At 35.0% G+C, this 17192-nt stretch overlaps 2 protein-coding genes and 1 pseudogene across 2 annotated transcripts; all 3 read left to right on the plus strand.

Annotated features, from left to right (window-relative positions):
- Positions 1-7487: 7487 nt before the first annotated feature.
- On the plus strand, positions 7488-10032 carry LOC147536577 (Calcium-binding EF hand family protein). The gene is made up of 4 exons (XM_086643917.1): positions 7488-7841; positions 8675-8801; positions 8926-8998; positions 9602-10032. Exons 1-4 carry the CDS (start codon positions 7802-7804, stop codon positions 9866-9868), a joined length of 507 nt encoding a protein of 168 aa, XP_086500043.1. The 5' UTR covers positions 7488-7801; the 3' UTR covers positions 9869-10032.
- A 1970-nt stretch (positions 10033-12002) lies between these two features.
- Positions 12003-14333, plus strand: LOC147536578 (uncharacterized). Its single transcript, XM_086643470.1, has 2 exons — positions 12003-12760; positions 13793-14333. The coding sequence occupies exons 1-2, from the start codon at positions 12414-12416 to the stop codon at positions 14280-14282; spliced, it is 837 nt and encodes a 278-aa protein (XP_086499596.1). The 5' UTR covers positions 12003-12413; the 3' UTR covers positions 14283-14333.
- Positions 14334-15295: 962 nt separating this feature from the next.
- Positions 15296-16879, plus strand: LOC147536579 (uncharacterized; annotated as a pseudogene).
- The last annotated feature ends 313 nt before the right edge of the window (positions 16880-17192 follow it).

The following is a 17192-nucleotide window of genomic DNA, read 5'->3' on the forward strand; positions in this document are numbered from 1 at the left end:
ATTTATAAAGAATTACATATGTATGGCGCAACGCGGATTGTTTCACCATTCACGTTATCTGCCGCCAATTGTTTATTGACACGTAACAAATTGACAAATATCGTTTGGCACGATACTCGATGAACCTACGAATATTTTTGGCAGTAATATCTGTCCGTTGATTTCAAACGCCTTGATTTCTTCGGGATACAACTTTTTATTCACCTACTTGTGTAGTTGTGTAGTTTTGTTTAGAAGTTCTAAACGCGCTTTGTGATGCTTTTTAGCGCCTATATAAACACCTTCTATGGCTTCGTTCTAACACACTATATAGAAGACTAATATTGGTTAGAGGTGAACACCGGTTGGATAACCGACTTTCTGAGCCTATCTATAGTCTAGAGCATCTCCAATGCAAACACTCAAATCTTAAAAGCCACATATGATTTCTAAGATATCTCTAATTGTCCAACACATCAATATTTGAATGCGTTAATTCCGTTTTGGCCCCATTTTGTGACCAGTTCACCGAGCCTCCATAAGTGTCTGGTAGTTCGATTTGGCTCCCAAATTTTTTTCAAACCTCCCAATTCTATCCTTATGGCATTTCTGTAATTTATTTTTTTTTCTTATTTTTTTTCCACCTCACCTCAATTTTCAAAAAAAAGTCTCACTTCTTCCACATAAAAAGGTCGCCGGAAAAGGTCACTGACCGGCGACTTTTTCCGACCAACTTTAATTTTTTTTCGTCTTATTCCCTAACCATTTCCTTTTTCTATCGTCCATTTCATCTCTATTCTCTTTTATCTCTCTCTCTCTCTCTCTCTCTCTATCTCCATGCCTCTTCTAAAACCCCAGATCCAGACCCTCTTCGTCTGGAATTTCCTTCGTTGGAACTGAGAATAAAGAGAGGGGAGGGAGAGAGAAGAAGAGGCAGGGAGATGGAGAGATAAAAGAGAATATGAAATGAAAGAGAAGAGAGAGAAAGAGAAGAGAGAGAAAGAGAAGATAGAGAAAGAGGAAATGGTTGGGGAAGAAGATGAAATTTTTTTTTTAAAATGGCAGAGATAGTCGTCGACCGGTGAACTTTCCTCGCAACCTTCTTATGTGGAAGAAGTGAGGTGAATTAAGGTGAGGTGGAAAAAATAAAAAAGAAATCAAACTACAGAAATACCATAAGGATAGAATTGGGAGGTTTGAAAAAATTTGGGAGCCAAACAGGAAGATCGGGGGGCTAAGGGTGGGAATTCTGCCCGGAAGTCCGAAGCCCGCCCCAAATGCCCGAGTCCGACGAGAAAACATTCAGCCCGAAGCGCAACATAGGTAGTGTCTACCCGACCCACTTATAAATAGTGGGCGGGCTTGGGCCATATCTTGAAAATCCTTACCTGCTCATCAAGCCCATCATTGAAGCCCGTTTCATAAGCCCATAAACTATTTCTAAATCTTAAGATATAAAAGGATGGTTGTTTTCACCCAAAACATTAACCACTCCCACTTCTAATCTCCTCCTTCACGCCACTCCCACTTCTAATCTCCTCCTCCACGCCATCTGATCGCCCTTGTTAGAGGATGAAAATGGAAACAGTTTAGCTTGTTGCTTAGAGAGAGAGTGAGAGAGGGGGGGGGGGGGGGTCATTCTTCATTTTAGGATTTATTGTAGGTGTTACAACTCAATCTTATCTCTCTCAATCTCTCTTTGGATCTGTCTCAGAAGAAATCGTTCGAGGGTTATAGAACGGGTTGAGTATTACAACATCAATATCAGTAATGGTGTCTATCTTATCAAGAAATCGATAGTATATTCGTTGCATTCGATGTTTGTGATTATGGATTTGTAACCAAACGATGATGATGACAATATTAGATTTATAGATCTTGGTACATATTGTTTAAAAGTTGATGATGAAATTAAGTTTTTTTTTGTAAGAATTTTTTTTTATTTTCCAACGTTCATACCCGGAACCTCGCCCGCCCGACACCCGCTAAGCCCGTCATGGCCCACTACCCGTGGCGGGTTCTGTGCATGGTATTTTTATTTTGCACGTCCCAAACCCGCCCATTAAGTCCAATGGTCTTTGAAATATGGTGCTCGGAACGCCCGAACCCGGACGTGAGATACACATGGGTGACCGACCCGATTCCCACCTCTACCGGGGGATAAATCGAACTGCCTGACACTTATGGGGGTCAAAAAGGTGAATTGGTCATAAATTGGGGGCCGAAACAGAATTAACCGTATTTGAATTTCAACCAACAGAAATCGAGTCTTCTATATCTTCTAAATAACTAATTATTTCTTTACAAAAATAACTATGCCACGTATATAAGTAAATAAGATAAGTTTAGAGTTTCTGAATGGGAGACAACAAAAAATTGAGGATATATATTTTTGCCACTTAGGACTAAGAGTGAGAATCTCAATAGGAACTTGACCCATAGGATAAATAGAGATTTTTTTGAGTTTTGCATTGAGATGCTCTTATGTTATTGAAATCTTAATCCTAACCAAACTATGCATGAACAATTTGGTTTGGTTAAACTTTTGCTAAGAACAAAATTTGAATTTTCGACTTTAAAACCTGCAACAATTATACATTAGATTGGGTTAAAAATTAGTATGGACTCACAAACCATTAAGTCTACATTTACGTGATTAATTCGACGTAATTTATCAACATTTGACAAAGACAAAAAAACGATGAACAATTGAATCTCCACCAAACATCGTACCCAATTATACGTTCTTACATACATATATATAAAAGATAAGAATGAATGGTTTGATTCGGTTATCCGTCAAACAAAATCATGGACCAAACAAGACCCCTCGTTTTTTACCTTTTAGTATCTGAAACAACCATTGGATCGGTCCCCAAACCACCCAAATCTGTTTGGATCGAATTGGTTTGGTCGGTTTAAATACGACATGTTTGTAAAATATTAGAAGTTATGGGTACCATTTTTGTATGATACCGTTTAACATTGAATTTATTTGAGAGAACATTTGGCATATCTATTAGGTTTTTTTTAGCATAGAATACTTGGTACATTTTTATGACGTTCGTGTTAGTCATTTTTTTTTTATGAAATACGTGTTAGTCATTTTTCTATACATTTTTCATGTCAACAAAGAAAATTACTATTTTTCATAGTTATCAGGGTGACTAATGTGACAGATGGTAAGTAAACGTTAAATAAGTTTGGACGAAAAATATAATGGTTAGGTAGTCCAATATAATTTCTGTTATGTTAGGTGGTTAACTTGATCATAAGTTTCATACCATAAATTAGCACAAATATGAAGTTTATAAGTAAAACAAAATTGATTTGACTCTATCTGTTAAAAAGAACTTGTAGGTGTAGTGTGTTTATCATTATTTTTGTTGAGAAGGTGCAGTGTGTTTATTATTTTTTATTTTTTTTTGTTGAAGTGGTATAGTGTGTTTATGGTTCATTAGAAATGTTTAATCCATTCCTGTTAATCACCCCCACCATGTACTAACATAATCTCCAATTTTTAATGTATTTGCTCAAATACCAGTATATACACTAAAAGCATATACCAAGTCAGAAACTACACTATGCGAGTTTCTAGTCTATATTTTGCAAGTTAATAGAAGAATAGGCCAAACATTCATGGATTACCATTAATTGGCCAAGGTTCCAAAAGAGCAAACAATTTGTATCATGATATCATCCCTCTGCCTAAACTGACTCACAACTTATGTCATTCTTCTGAACAAAGCCACCAAGAAACACAACCGATTTCGTTTCTTTCTTCTTTTGTAGACTTAAAGTCATTGGCGTTGAATTTTATAAAGTCTATGTATTTTGAATCAAGTGGACTCAAAACGAATTCTCGAGCCACTCATGCTTCATACCATTTTATGATGTTTCATATCACGATAGTTTTATACTATTTTATAAAATTACCTATATCTTACGAAGTTTAATACTTTGTTCTGAAACTCTGTCTTTTTATTATGCTTTGTAATATTTAATAAATTTTGTACTTGAATAACAAGATAACACGATAGGAAGCTTCATAGTGCATTGTGAAACTTCATATTATCGCATTAGTGTACATAAGAATTTATTTTTTTGTTAAAAGTGTGTACATAAGAAATCATGTCTGCAATAGTTACGAACTTCCATACCTGACAAAAGAAATTGTTAACTATGATTAGAGCGACTTTCATATTTGACTACAAAGTTGCATAATACGATTAGAGTGAAAATTATTCATTGAAGCACACAAGAAAATAAGTGATTTCATGAAGTATTGATATATCTTAATAATTTAGGTTAGGCACATAATTAAAATTTCTAAAAGTAGGTTATAGATTCAAATAAATTAAAGAATCTTTGACGCGATTTAAATAGATGCCCGGTTGAAAATTATATGAATAGAGTCGCAACATCGATCCAACATAAAAATGACGAAGGTTGATCAGATTTGCTCAACAAAAGGAAGACGTAGTCCATAGTTTTTCAAGAGAAAACTCTCGATTGGTTAGGTTTTGCTCATTTTGGGACAGAATAAAATCATTTGTATTTTTGTTATAGTTTTGGATCTCAATCAATTAATTTCTTTTAATGTTTATTCTGAACTTTATTTAAATCCTCCCTAAAATCGATGCTAGTCTTATGAAGTGATATTAGTGGATTAATAATCCATTAGGATGTCACTAACGAACTTTTAACCTTACAAATCATAATATCAAAATAGTTTATGAGATTACCACTCACTTACGCCCTTCTGATGCAAACAAAAAAATGGTTAATACACCATTGTGTCAAGATTCAATTAAAATTGCTCTCATCAAAAAAAAAAAGATTCAATTAAAATTCTGAATCTTAAATGGCAAAATAGAAATCTTTCAATTTTTGTGCATCTACGATTACAAAACTACAAAGTTGTTTTGTTACTTATGTGATTATTTTTCTAAACAAATAATTAATTATTTTTAAGATATATTAAGATCCGAATCATATTGGTTTTAATATTCTGATTGATGAGTTGGATAACTAAAAATAGGATAGTGTTACTCAGACTCCCAAAGTACACAAGAAGTCAAGAAAGTAGGCACTTTGAGATATTTTAAGAAGACATAATCTCAATATTATCTGTTCAAATACTATCCATAATTCTTCATCAGAATGACTAGTAAAATCAAATTATGCCCATAAATTTAGACCCAAATCTAGATTGAGATGCTTAGAAAACAAACCCCACCAACTTATAACTACCTGTCTCCCATCATTAAAAGATTTATGTAGTTAACAACCCAAGTTTAATAATTCATTGATTTTTACTTCCACTAAAAATCTAATTTTGAACTTCGGAGTTCTTGAGAAATGCACTAAGCTACCAGTTATTGGCGTAGTAATATATGTTAGGCAAGATATTCGAAGCCATCTCTATGGGTGTTCCACTTTTTAGCTTCGGACCACTATTCTATAGGCGCACCACCTTTTTTCATATTTTGTCCGGAGACGCTCCGAGCTAAGAAATGAATATGATACCCATGTAATGAGAGATATATAGAGAGCATATCCAATTAGGCTTATTCCTAATCCTGAATGGTATTCCTTGACTTCATCTTCTTCTTCCATTTTCATTTCGGTTTTCTTCCACAACCTTCACCAAAATCTTAAGATTTATCTGTGTTTTTTGAAGAGTATTATAGTTCCTTCATTAAAGAAATAAACTAAATAATGGCTTCAAAATATGTCCATTTCTTATTAAGATGTTTTTAAAAGCTAATTTTCTTATTTGAATGTATCGTTTAATCACGTGTTTGAAAAATATTTGAAGTGGTTGAACCCTTGAAAATTGATTTTGGATTGATTTCGACTAATTTGAGAGTAATTTGTAAGTAGTAATTGGTTTCCTAAATATGAAAAATTTGAATGATCTGAGAGCATGCTTACACTCTCAGGCTGGACAGTTCGATAAAAGTACACCTCCAGAGTTTTTTAGTCAAATTGGATTGATTGGAAATAATAACTCGAGTAAAAGGCATATAGCAAAAAAGTGGGGCGCGCAAAGGGCCATCCTACCTTTTTTTTTAACTGCAAATATGAAATATCGTATTATTCATGAAATAAGTTTACAAAATGGAAAGTCAAGTTACAAAATCAGAGTTAAAATCTAAAAAAGTAACTTGAAGGGCACCCTCCAAATTGTAACCTTCATGACTATAGTAAAAACAACCACGTACAGCTTCACAAGACTATCAGCTATTCAGTTAACTTGAGACCATATTCATAATTGCTCAAAAGAAATAGACCGACCTAATAGTGAGCGATCGCCAAGAAACAAGCTCAACCACGAACACCACTTTAATACATGAAAACCAATCAAACCACCCCAATCAAACCACACCAGAAGAAGCAAATGAAAAAATAAATACAAGAATACTTCACGTAAGTCCTAAAGTTTCATAAAGGCGGAAGCCAAAGATTCCTGGGAACCCCACAAAACTCTTTGGAAAGAGAAATTATGCCCCACCATAATCGGAAAGATCTTAACCAGGCACCTGGAAACTTGGGATGCTGACAGAGCTCAAGCCAAAAAGTTTGGCAAAGCCAATAAATTGACGCAGAGAAGCTGAAAAGGGTGAGGGACAAAGAACGGTAACCAGTGAAAAATAAGATTACAGCTGAGACCAAAATAACGGTGCTAACCAAAAAATGGACCCGAAGCATTCTAAAAAGAATCAGTAGTCTTTCCAGGGCCAAAAGGCCGACCTTGGAGAAATAAGAACGACGACCCTGAGCTCACTCTGGTCAAAAGGAGTGTCTAGAAGATAAAACGACCGGGCCAAACAGATTACAGGGTAACTAGGCCCCGGAAAGAACATGCCCTAGAGAGTAAATTACCACTTGGACATGATAAACTAACCAGGAGGTGATCAAACAGTTGGACACGTGTGTTGTCCGAGTATCGTCGAATTTTGTCGCCCGCAACGGAATTTGAGTCACTGAAAATCATGAAATCGTGGCAGATACAACATGAAAGATTAAGAGACATGATTAAGATGTGTTGGACGTCTCTCAAGCATAACTTACAGGAAAACACATAAAATGATAATCACTCCACACAGGTAACATATAGATCTATACCGAAGAAAAAAAAAGGAGAAAGAAAGTCTTACCAAAGTGATGAAGTTAAGCACTTCCAAAAAAAATGAAGTTCGGAACATACAACTAGGATTTTTTCTTTTTTTTTTTTTGCTTGAAAGATGCAACTAAGATTATAGAGAAACGTAAAGAGTAGTAAATTACCAACGCAGATAGTAGAGTCATTTTAAAGCGTGACTAGTCATTACCCCTGACGGAACAAAACTGTAACCTAAATCAAATAGAGGAACCAAGATCTGGTGCCCTTTAAATTCAAACAGTGGATGACAGAAGAGACCTCCAACAAAAACCCCAAATTGATTAAGTTCAAACGATCGGGCATTCTGTATTTTTTTTGCGTGAAAAAGAGCTTCCTATCTAGAGTCCCCATGGTTTCGGGCTATATTTTCCGCTAATACACGGGAGAATTGCATTCCGTAGAGAAACGTCGTTCATAGGAGGGCGAGGGCGTACCAATGGACCCGGATCACCACGTGTCGACTCAGTATTGGAAAGCAAATCCTGGTTATGAGGAGTCATTTTCGTCTTTTTTTCTGCAATCTCGGTGAGAGAGTATCAAAAAAAAAAAAAAAAAAAATTATATACTCCACTTGACCCCTTCTTCTTCTTCATACGAACTTCTCTCTCTCTCTACTTTCTCTCTCTACTTTCTTTCTCTTGCTTGGACTACTCCATGGGGCAAGCTTTAGGGAGCATACGAGACAAACTCCAAGGTATGTCAAATTTCATAATCTTCTTCTTATTACTCAAACTTTCGTTTATTCTTCCATCAATGATTTATTAGTTTCTTTTCCATCTGATTTGAAATAAATCAATCTGAATCTGTTAATAAATATACATATATATGGATTCGTTTCATTCTTTAATTTGGTTTAAGCAATATTATTAATTTTGACTTCTTTTTATGAATATATTACTATGATTTTGTGAGATGCCTAATAAAAAAACCTCTTCTAGGGTTTTAATGTTTGATTCCTAGTAGATTGAGGATTCTTAATATCATGTGATTAACAATTTTTTTTATTTAATTTCACTTAAGCTTTCTATGGAAGTGACCATTAAAATCCCCTTTTCAGAGCAAAATTAGTATAATTAATTACATCCACCTTTTTTTAGAGAGTCTTTTGTTATTAATCAAATTAGTTAATTAATTAATAAAATTAAATCTGTTGTAAATTTTGTGTTAGAATTATGCCTTTTCGTTGAGTTTCGTCTTGCTGATAGAAAACCTAACACAAGGGTTTAGAGGGCGTATGTCATAGTCTATAGTAGGTCATTTTGCGGTTATCATATCGTTCTTGATGGAATTGATAGCTTGGATAATGATATATCAGTGACTCTGTGAGCTTCTTAAACACATTTTTTTTTTTAATTAATAGCTGTTTTTCTCCAATTTAGTTACTTTCGAACAATTAAAAGAACACACTCACACATATATATGTGAACTAAGGTTTAAGACTTTAATATTGGAAGAAAACAGCTCAAGATTAATTATTGTGATTGAAAAATGTTCGTCGTGACTTTTGATAGATGTGCTATTGTGCAGGTAAGGAATGGAAACGTGACCAACTGAAAAAGATAACGGATAAGGTTTTTGGTCGTTTAAGTAACGATTCTGGAAAGGTTACTTTGTCATTTGAAGAACTTTACATCGCAGTATTACTTGTTTACAAGTAAGATGCTCTCTTTTGTTCTCAATGTCAAGATTTGTTCGTTCGCCTGTTTACATGTTTCCATGCTCTTTTATTACTTTTCAATCATGGGTTGTACTGAGGGAATAGTTTTCTTCTCATGCAGTGATATTAACAAGCGTTTGCCCGGCCCTCACATTGATCCTCCCTCTAAAGTGCAGCTAAAAGCCATGATTCAGGTACCAATTTAGTTTTTCCCTAATTCTTATTCCTTGGGGATGCACATTGAATCCACTATTGTGGTACGACATTCTTTAATTTTTAGTCGAAGTTACTTGCAATATAAACTTAATTTAACTTGTTTACAGAATTGGTTTCCATATATGTTAGAAAATGTTGATCTGTTAGTGTGGCTTGAGATTTAATTTTGAGTTCGCACACTCCCATGCCTGGACTAGATATGGTGATAAGCGACCAGCTTAGGACTTCACTTTCGAAAATGGACTCGATATGGTGATATACCCCCCAGCTCGGGACTTCGCCTTTGAGAATGGAGATATACCCGATTTTGAGATCAGTAGTTCTAAAAATTGCCATTATAAACATAAGAACTCAAGTACTTAGCAAAACCCATGTTCTTGGTGAGTGGTGACCGATCAATATTCTAGTGGAAAGGTTCACAGTGAATCTAGATTAGATCCCTGTACAGAATAGATAGATCTACAAGTAAGTTGATTAAAGGGCTAAACCCATTTTATAAGCATATATGGGTTTGAAGTTGCTTTAAGTAAGATAGGTTTAATTCTAAGTGTAAATGAAGTTGTTCATTGGTGTTACTGCAGACTTTTGATATGAACCTTGACGGGGAACTTGATCGCGAAGAATTTGAAGTGTTTTTTCGAAAGATAACAGCCGATACCCTAACAATGGTGAGCCAGAGTTTGATAATCGCATTGGTTGCTGCACCAACCGTCGCTTTAATGACGAAGAGGGCAACTGAAGGAGTCCCAGGAGTTGGGAAAGTGGTGAAGAGGGTACCAAGTTCAATCTATGCCTCACTCGTTACTCTCGCGGTCGTCTTCTTCCAGAAATCAACAAACAATATATGATCGGGGTATATGATATCTTCAATTTGTAAAGAAAACAGGTTGTGATATTGTGTCAGGTAGGTCAAATTAAGCTTAAAAGTCTTAAGATTCATATGTGAAGGAACCCTTACCTTTAAATTATTTATGAAGATATTATAAGAGATAGAAGTTAGTTTTTAGCAAAATTTATGCATGGAATTGTTTGAGGTCTTACATATTATCCGAAATTAGAGCAATAAAAACTCTTGCTATTTCATTATACACTCAATTAACTCATTTTTTCGTATGCGGCCAGGTGCTGCATTTTTTTTCTCCATGTGGTCATATGGAGTTCTGACCTAGGTTCAATGATTTTTGTTTTGGTTCTTAAAAGATTTGGTTTTTGGTTCTGAAAAGCTATAGGTTGATATAGTAAAAGTAGAAAGTTTCATTTAAAAAGAATCTAAGATTTTGTAGTTTTTCGGAGGAGGGATCCCTCTTCCGGAATTTTCTCTTTTTATTTGGTTTTATCTTTTAGATCTACTATATCATACTTCACTCTGAAACCCTAATCTTCACTGACATCTTCTCTACAAATCCGTATTTTCATTCACTGTGTGCAATTTATTATCCTTTTCGTTTCCCCTAATTTATCAGATATTAGGATTAGTATTAGTTTCATTTATATATGTTGGGAAGAAGAAATTAAAACTGAAGCTGAGGAATAAAAGAAAAAGGGAATATAGGATATGTACGAAGATCGAGGAAGAGGTGTTGAATCGAAGTCACAGATTGCTTCACTTGATGGTAAACAGATCAATGATGTCATAGATAAACAACTTGAGAAATCATCACCATCCACTTCAAATGGAGCAGTTACTGACGATCTCTCGTTACTTCAACACTTCCCGGCTTTATCAAGGATGATCAATCTACTACTACAATGGAAGTCGAGAAGGATGTAAATTAGTATTTTCTATATTATTAGTATAATAAAATTTTATGTTGTCGACCTTTAGGGTTTTTTCGTTCTTGATCTTGAGGATCTCTTTTCTCGACCTTTAGGGTCTTTTCTTTGAGTCTGTGTCTTGTCAATTCCTTTCCCTTCATGAAGCACTTTACATTCGAAAATTCTGTGTAGAACTTTACTTATGTCACTCTCATGTAGTTCTCAGAGGAATAGAATTATCTACCATGTAGTTTTGTGATTGTTATCACTTATGAATGAAATTGTGGTTTTAACCAAAAAAAAAAAAAGGTTGTTCTATCCCGGGGACACAAAAGGTTTTGGAGATAAAATTTGAGGTGGAAATTTTTTTTGGTTCTTTTTTATTTTCCCCGAACTCCCATCACCACTTCACTACGGCAAGGCACCCCCACAACGACCCTTAAAAAATTTAGATCTTCTTCTTCTCCTCTAACCTTCATCTCTGCCCACTATCATCGTTTATCTCTCGCCTTCTCCCTCTACCTTGTCGTCCCTCTTTCCTCCTCCCTCTATATCTCTCCAGCTTCCTCCTCCTCTCTCTCCAGTTCCCTCCATCTCAACTGTTCTGGCGAAAAAGATGGTCTCCTTCATTGGAATATTAATTTAGTTTGGGAGATCTCTTTTGCGGAACAAACAAAGAGATTGGTGGAAGACTAGGAAAAATAAAAAGAACTAAACTTTTCTTAGGAACGTCAAACAATGGAATTCGACCATAGATCTCCTTTTTTTTTTTTGAACATACCATGGGTCTCCTTGGATGGCGAAAAAATGTGCGCAATTAGGAGAAACAAATTGTTTTTCTCACCCGTTCTTTTCATTACCCCGAAAACTCTCTTGAAAACCTATCCATTTCGTCAGCTAATATTGGGATAACTTAAACTTTGCGTAGTTGTTTTTATTTGAGCAATATTGCTTAAAAAAAACTGATTTTAGTTGTTTGGCGGTCTACTGGTCTCTATAAAAAAGTGACTTTCGATACCTAAAGTTAGTAAAATACATTTTGTAAAAATAAGTTGAAAGCGATTTTATTCATATATTAAATTATATTTAAAATTAATATTTGTAATTAAAAAATAAAATTAAAGATTGAGATACGTATGTAACACATATACAAAACAAATATAATTAGGGCCGATATTTCATACTTAATTTGTATTTATTTGTGAATAAATGTCACTCTAAATATATACTACTAAAATAGTATTACTTTAAAAATGGGATACGTTGTGGCAAATGTCCATATTCAACGTGTGTCATGGTGCAAATTCGACAGACGAGAGTGGACAAGCTTCTCAAATCTCAAAACTTCTTCTCTCTTCCCCATACAATTTATCTCTCTCTCTCTCTCTCTGATCGTCGGCAAGTTTCTCTCTCTCTAAATTTTCAACCTAAAGATTTCTCCCCTTCTCTTTTCAGCCATTAATCATCTGCCAAGATTTTCAGATCTCTTCTCTCTGTTTTCTCTCTCTAAACTTTTAACTTCTGGATCTGTTCAATCTTCATCTGTTGTTTTGTCGGAAAAAAAATGGAGTTCAGATCTTCGATCATAACAAAACATCGTTCTCTCTAATTGAAATATAATTTTTCCACTGAAAAAAAATGGGATCATTTAGAGGTCATGTTCTTCCAGGTACTTTATTCTTGTTAGTAGGTATTTGGCATATATGGAGTTCAATAGTAAGATATGTTTCAAATCCAAAATCATTTAGGGTTAGGTCTTGGAATCCAGTACAAGGATATGATGGAAAGATTAAACATTTAGAACTTTACTTGATTATAATTGGATCTTTTATTGATTTATGTGTTGAATTTCTTTACTCAACTCATCTTAAATTCATCGTTAATGGAGTATTAAATCCATCTCATATGAACAATTTCGAACATTCTGGAATGCTTCTTATGTTCTTCCTCTTTGGTATCATTGCTTTACTCTCTGATCAAACCAGGTAAATAACTCAATCTTTCTCTTTTCAAAAATGGTTCTTTTTTCTTTTTTCATCTTTGACTGAAATGCCCTTGTAAAGTTGAGATTTTTTGTTAGAATTTTCTATATCTGATCAAGTTGAAGTTGATGGTATTTTGGTCATACTAGTATTGATTTTAGCTTTTTTGTGGCTTTTGAAGGAAAAAGTTTCATCATGCTGTTTAACTTTTTTGATGAATAAAAACCCTAGAATGGTAGTACCACAGATTGGGTAGTAATGAATTTGAAATCATTTGAGCCATATGTTCATATCAAGTACAAAAGTTTGTTGTGATTCTTTAAATTTGTGATTGCCCAATTTAAAACCAATTGTCTATAAGTGGGACATTTAGACATTATATTCTTACTCACTAGATTACCCTTTTCCCCATGTTGGACTATTCTCACATGATTGGAATCTAAGTGCTCGAGTCCTATCACTAACCTAGGCGTCACTGCTGATCGAGGGCCCTTATGTCGAGTTACTACTCGTGCCTGCCAAAAAACATAATAAGTTTGTTCGACATGGGACCCATGACCATGAAATGAGACATTCTAATACTCGAATTTTACCTGTAAGTCAGAGGGTATGACAAAAAATGCCCCAAAAGTAGGTGTTCGCACACCACAACGATTAAGAGACGAAGACTCAAATCCGACAGAGTCTTGTAAGTGAATTGGGGCACGTCTGCATCTACTTTTGCTGCATAGAGCGTCACAGGACACTCTTAGTTCAAACTTGACATTGAATAACACTTGGGAGTATCTTTACTACCAACCAAGTATCACTGTTATTCCGGTAGCTCATTGTTGCTCGGTCAAGCTAGTCGTTGAAAACTATGCAAACCAGACCCTTCCTGTCATCAGTTCCTAAAAGGGTTAGTGTTATATTTCTCACACTGGAACAGGAAAGCAGCATCTGATTACATTTTTTTTCGCTTAGAAAAGAAAAGCTGTCCTATTAGCATTACAAGATAAATAGGTAACAAAAGGCTTTTTCTTTTTCTGTATACAGGTTCCTGTCTCTGCCAGAAGGTGCTTTATCGTTGATTGCTGCAACAGCATTCTCTGCTGAGTATTTCTTGTTCTACTTTCACTCTACAAATCATAAAGGTCTCGAAGGATACTACCATCTTTTACTAGTCATCCTTATTGGTCTTTGCATAATCTCCATAATTACGGGTTCGCTTATCCCTACTAGTTTCCCTGCTGATTTATCAAGTGGGATCTCCATTACACTTCAAGGTCTTTGGTTTTATCAGACAGCTTTCACTCTTTATGGACCTATGATGCCCGAAGGTTGTTTGTTGAAGGAAGACAAGATCTTGTGTAAGTCTACTGATAGCCAAGTTCGAGGCGTATTGCTTGCTAACTTCCAACTTTTCTATTTGGTTTTTGGTGTTTTTGTTGGTGTTTTTGTATCATACAGTATTGCAGCTTCGAGATTTGGACATTCAGAGCTCAGACAATTGACAACAAATGATGATGAATTTGATAGAAATTGAAAGTCTTCTTTGTGTTCATTCTTTTGTTTATAATGAAGTTAAATTTGAATCTGTTTTGGGTTTGATCTTCACTATAGTTTATCCATCAAATGCACCTCCTGTCTAGGCGTGTGTTTGATCTTTGATCTTTGATAGTCGATGGTTCGTTAGGGTCCAAAGTAGTTCAAATTGCTTTTTACGCACTTGGAAGCCCGAGAGCTGTATGAAGCTAATGATTAACAACAAGACTGCGTTTATGATTGAATTTTTAGGTTAGACGAAGACAGAGAACGAGTACTAGATAATCCACCATTGTTCATTACACTGAATTCAACTCCATTCTAATTTGGATTACCTTGTGAGATATCCCATTACTCTTATGGAACAGAGAAGGTGAATTTCATTTTGGTTGTGGGAATTGATTAATCCTATCCCAATAAATTTCCAAATTCATACAGCCAGCCCACACCATCACTCTCCCTTTCTATAGCCTTTCTTTTGTTTTTGTTAAAATTGTTACAGCCTTTCTATATGCCTATTTTTTTCTTAAATGAAAGGAGTGATATCTTCGCTATGCTTTACATGACATCCCAACTAGGTTGGCACCTCATGAAGCATCTATCATTAGATATCATCACCTGATATTATTAATAAATGAGAAAGAATTACAAATATAAGGGGGGACTTAAAGCTTGACCCTGATAACAAGAGATCTCATAACGAACTTAAGAATCAAAGTCATCTAAATCTCTACGAAGAAATACCATTTACATCTTTGTGGACATAGGTAGAATAAAATTAGGCGCAACATTCCACCAATTAGCATTTGCCAACCTTCATTTACTAGCCGATCAGCAGCAACATTTCCTTCTCAATATGCTTAGTTTAGCGCCTTCCCAGTATTAATTGTGGTACTTGAAGTACATTAATGTATTAAAGGATGAAAAAAGTTTAGAAGTGCTAACAGCACCCGCTCAAAAAAAATCTTTCATTCTCGATTTCTTTGTGTAGGAGATTTATTTTGACAGGGTTGAATGCGGTTGGTGCAAGAAGCTTTAATGGCTTTGTGGCTTATAGAAATCTCAAGTAAAGAAATATTTCATTAATCTCAAAATAAGATAACGAGAACTATTACAAACAGATTAGCCTTTTATAGTTTGCTAATTACTGTTAGAGAGAGAAACAGAATCAGTTATAACTAACGAAAGGTCTGTTATAAAGTTTGTTAAGACTTTCCTATATAGGCACCCCAGTCCGTTAAACCTTGGTAACATCAGCTGAAGCATTAGTATACTTGAGAAGAACAAAAGATTTTTTTTCTTTTAGAGAGAGTGAGGATTTTTTTTTTTTAAATGCCTGAAGGTCGTCGGCCGGAAAAGTGGCCGGCCGGCGACCTTCGCCGGTGAAGACGATGAGTTGGCGATAAGATGAGGTGGCAGAGAGAGGTGATGAGATGGAGGAGAGAAGGTGATGACTAGTTAATGGAGTTATAACGGTAACTGAAAAAGGGGGTCATCTGGATATTTTTGATAAAGTAGGGAGCTAGGCAGGAAGCTAGTCACAAAGTTGGGGGCTATTTCGGAAATAACCCCCTTTCCCCTCCAAGACACTTTAAGTATTTTTATTATTTGCCATAAATTAACCTACTTGTATCTTCATCAAAAAAAAAAAAACCTACTTGTAATGTGTTATGTGTTATTTTTTATGTGATATGTGTCATGTTCTAATTTTATCGTGAATTTGCGATATGTATTTTCTCGAAAATTGAAATGTGGTATCTTCAATATCTTCATAAGCGTTTTGTGTCACACTGAACTGGAAATATAAATGCTTCCTCAACATATTCATCCTATTTTCGTAAAAAAAACGGAAATATTATTATACATTTCCACCATAAGTTCCATACTCCTAAAACAACAATATTAAATAAAAGACTATGGGAGATTCGATTCTAAATAAAGTACAAAACTACTTTGGACCAAACTCATAATCTTCTGAATCAATTATAGGAACTTCCTGATTAGAAAATTTCGAATATATGGTTGTATTTATGAATATATGACTCTAAGAAAACTATGGGAGATTCGATAGCTATCGTATTAGCATTACAAAATCAATAGGTAACAAAGGGCTTTTTATTTGTCTGCCGGAAGGTGCTTTATCGTTGATTGCTGCAACAACATTCTCTGCTGAGTATTTCTTGTTCTACTTTCACTCTACAAATCATAAAGGTCTTGAAGGATACTACCATCTTTTACTAGTCATCCTTATTGGCCTTTGCATAATCTCCATAATTACGGGTTCGCTTATTCCAACTAGCTTCCCAGCTGATTTATCAAGTGGAATCTCCATTACACTTCAAGGTCTTTGGTTTTATCAGACAGCTTTCACTCTTTATGGACCTATGATGCCCGAAGGTTGTTTGTTGAAGGACAAGATCTCGTGTAAGTCCATTGATAGCCAAGTTCGAGGCGGATTACTTGCTAATTTCCAACTTTTTTATTTGTTTTTGGTGTTTTGTTGGTCTTTTTGTATCATACGGTGTTGCAGCTTCGAGATCTGGACATTCAGAGCTCAGACAATTGACAACAAATGATGATGAATTTGATAGAAATTGAAAGTCTTCTTTGTGTTCATTCTTTTGTTTATAATGAAGTTAAATTTGAATCAGTTTTGGGTTTAATCTTCACCATAGTTTATCCATCAAATGCACCTCCTGTCTAGGCGTGTGTTTCATCTTTGATCTTTGATAGTCGGTGGTTCGTTAGGGTTCAAAGTAGTTCAAACTGTTTTATATTATTTGCCATTAATTAACCTACTTGTAATGTGTTATGTGTTATGTTTTAATGTGATATGCGTCATGTTCTAATTTTATCGTGAATTTGCGATATGTATCTTCTCGAAAATTGAAATGTGGTATCTTCAAGATCT

Source organism: Eschscholzia californica, unplaced genomic scaffold (genome assembly GCF_041429995.1).
Source record: "Eschscholzia californica isolate CP2 unplaced genomic scaffold, dmEscCali1.0.p SCAF_5, whole genome shotgun sequence".
NCBI classification, from domain to species: Eukaryota; Viridiplantae; Streptophyta; class Magnoliopsida; order Ranunculales; family Papaveraceae; genus Eschscholzia; species Eschscholzia californica.